The sequence below is a fragment of the Arachis ipaensis genome, chromosome B04 (genome assembly GCF_000816755.2).
Source record: "Arachis ipaensis cultivar K30076 chromosome B04, Araip1.1, whole genome shotgun sequence".
NCBI classification, from domain to species: domain Eukaryota; kingdom Viridiplantae; phylum Streptophyta; class Magnoliopsida; order Fabales; family Fabaceae; genus Arachis; species Arachis ipaensis.
In genome coordinates, this window is record NC_029788.2 from 31,163,817 (window position 1) to 31,164,550 (window position 734).

At 38.3% G+C, this 734-nt stretch overlaps 1 protein-coding gene across 1 annotated transcript in view; it reads left to right on the top strand.

Annotated features, from left to right (window-relative positions):
* LOC107639133 (brefeldin A-inhibited guanine nucleotide-exchange protein 2) overlaps positions 1-734 on the top strand; it is a 9,954-nt gene that overhangs the window by 6,980 nt on the left and 2,240 nt on the right. The window contains exons 9-10 of the mRNA XM_016342563.2: positions 72-459; positions 624-733. Of these exons, the coding sequence (XP_016198049.1) occupies positions 72-459; positions 624-733 (498 nt within the window). The remainder of the gene's footprint in view (positions 1-71; positions 460-623; position 734) is intronic.

The window sequence follows — 734 nt, forward strand, 5'->3', positions numbered from 1 at the left end:
TTTGTGCAGAGAATGTTTTTGTTTTGACTTTGTTTGCTGAGATTCTTTCTACTTATTGCTTGTGGTCTTGATTTCAGGTATTCACAACAGCGGCATATGATGACCACAGAAATATTGTACTCTTGGCTTTTGAAATTATTGAGAAGATTATTCGTGATTACTTCCCCTACATCACCGAGACAGAAACCACCACCTTTACAGATTGTGTGAATTGTCTGATTGCATTCACCAATAGTAGATTTAACAAAGAGATTAGCTTAAATGCCATTGCTTTTCTTCGAGTCTGTGCAACTAAACTAGCAGAAGGAGACCTTGGTTTTTCATCAAGGAATAAGGACAAGGAAACTTCTGGAAAGATTTTGTCACCATCACCTCGAACAGGAAAAGAGGGAAAACTTGAAAATGGAGATTTAACAGACAAGGAAGATCATCTCTATTTCTGGTTTCCTTTATTGGCCGGTAATGATAATACTTTTGTTTAGGCATGACTTAGAGGAAATTTAGTTAGCTCCTTTCTTAATTTGAATGATTCGTACTGCTATCCATTTTATCTCAAGTTGTGAGAAGCTTAGCTATTCACATGTGCACTTAACACATGCTGACACGCATCTTCTATTGTGCAGGTTTGTCTGAGCTTAGCTTTGATCCAAGGCCCGAGATTAGGCAGAGTGCCTTGCAAGTCCTATTTGAAACCTTACGCAATCATGGCCACCTCTTTTCATTACCTTTATGGG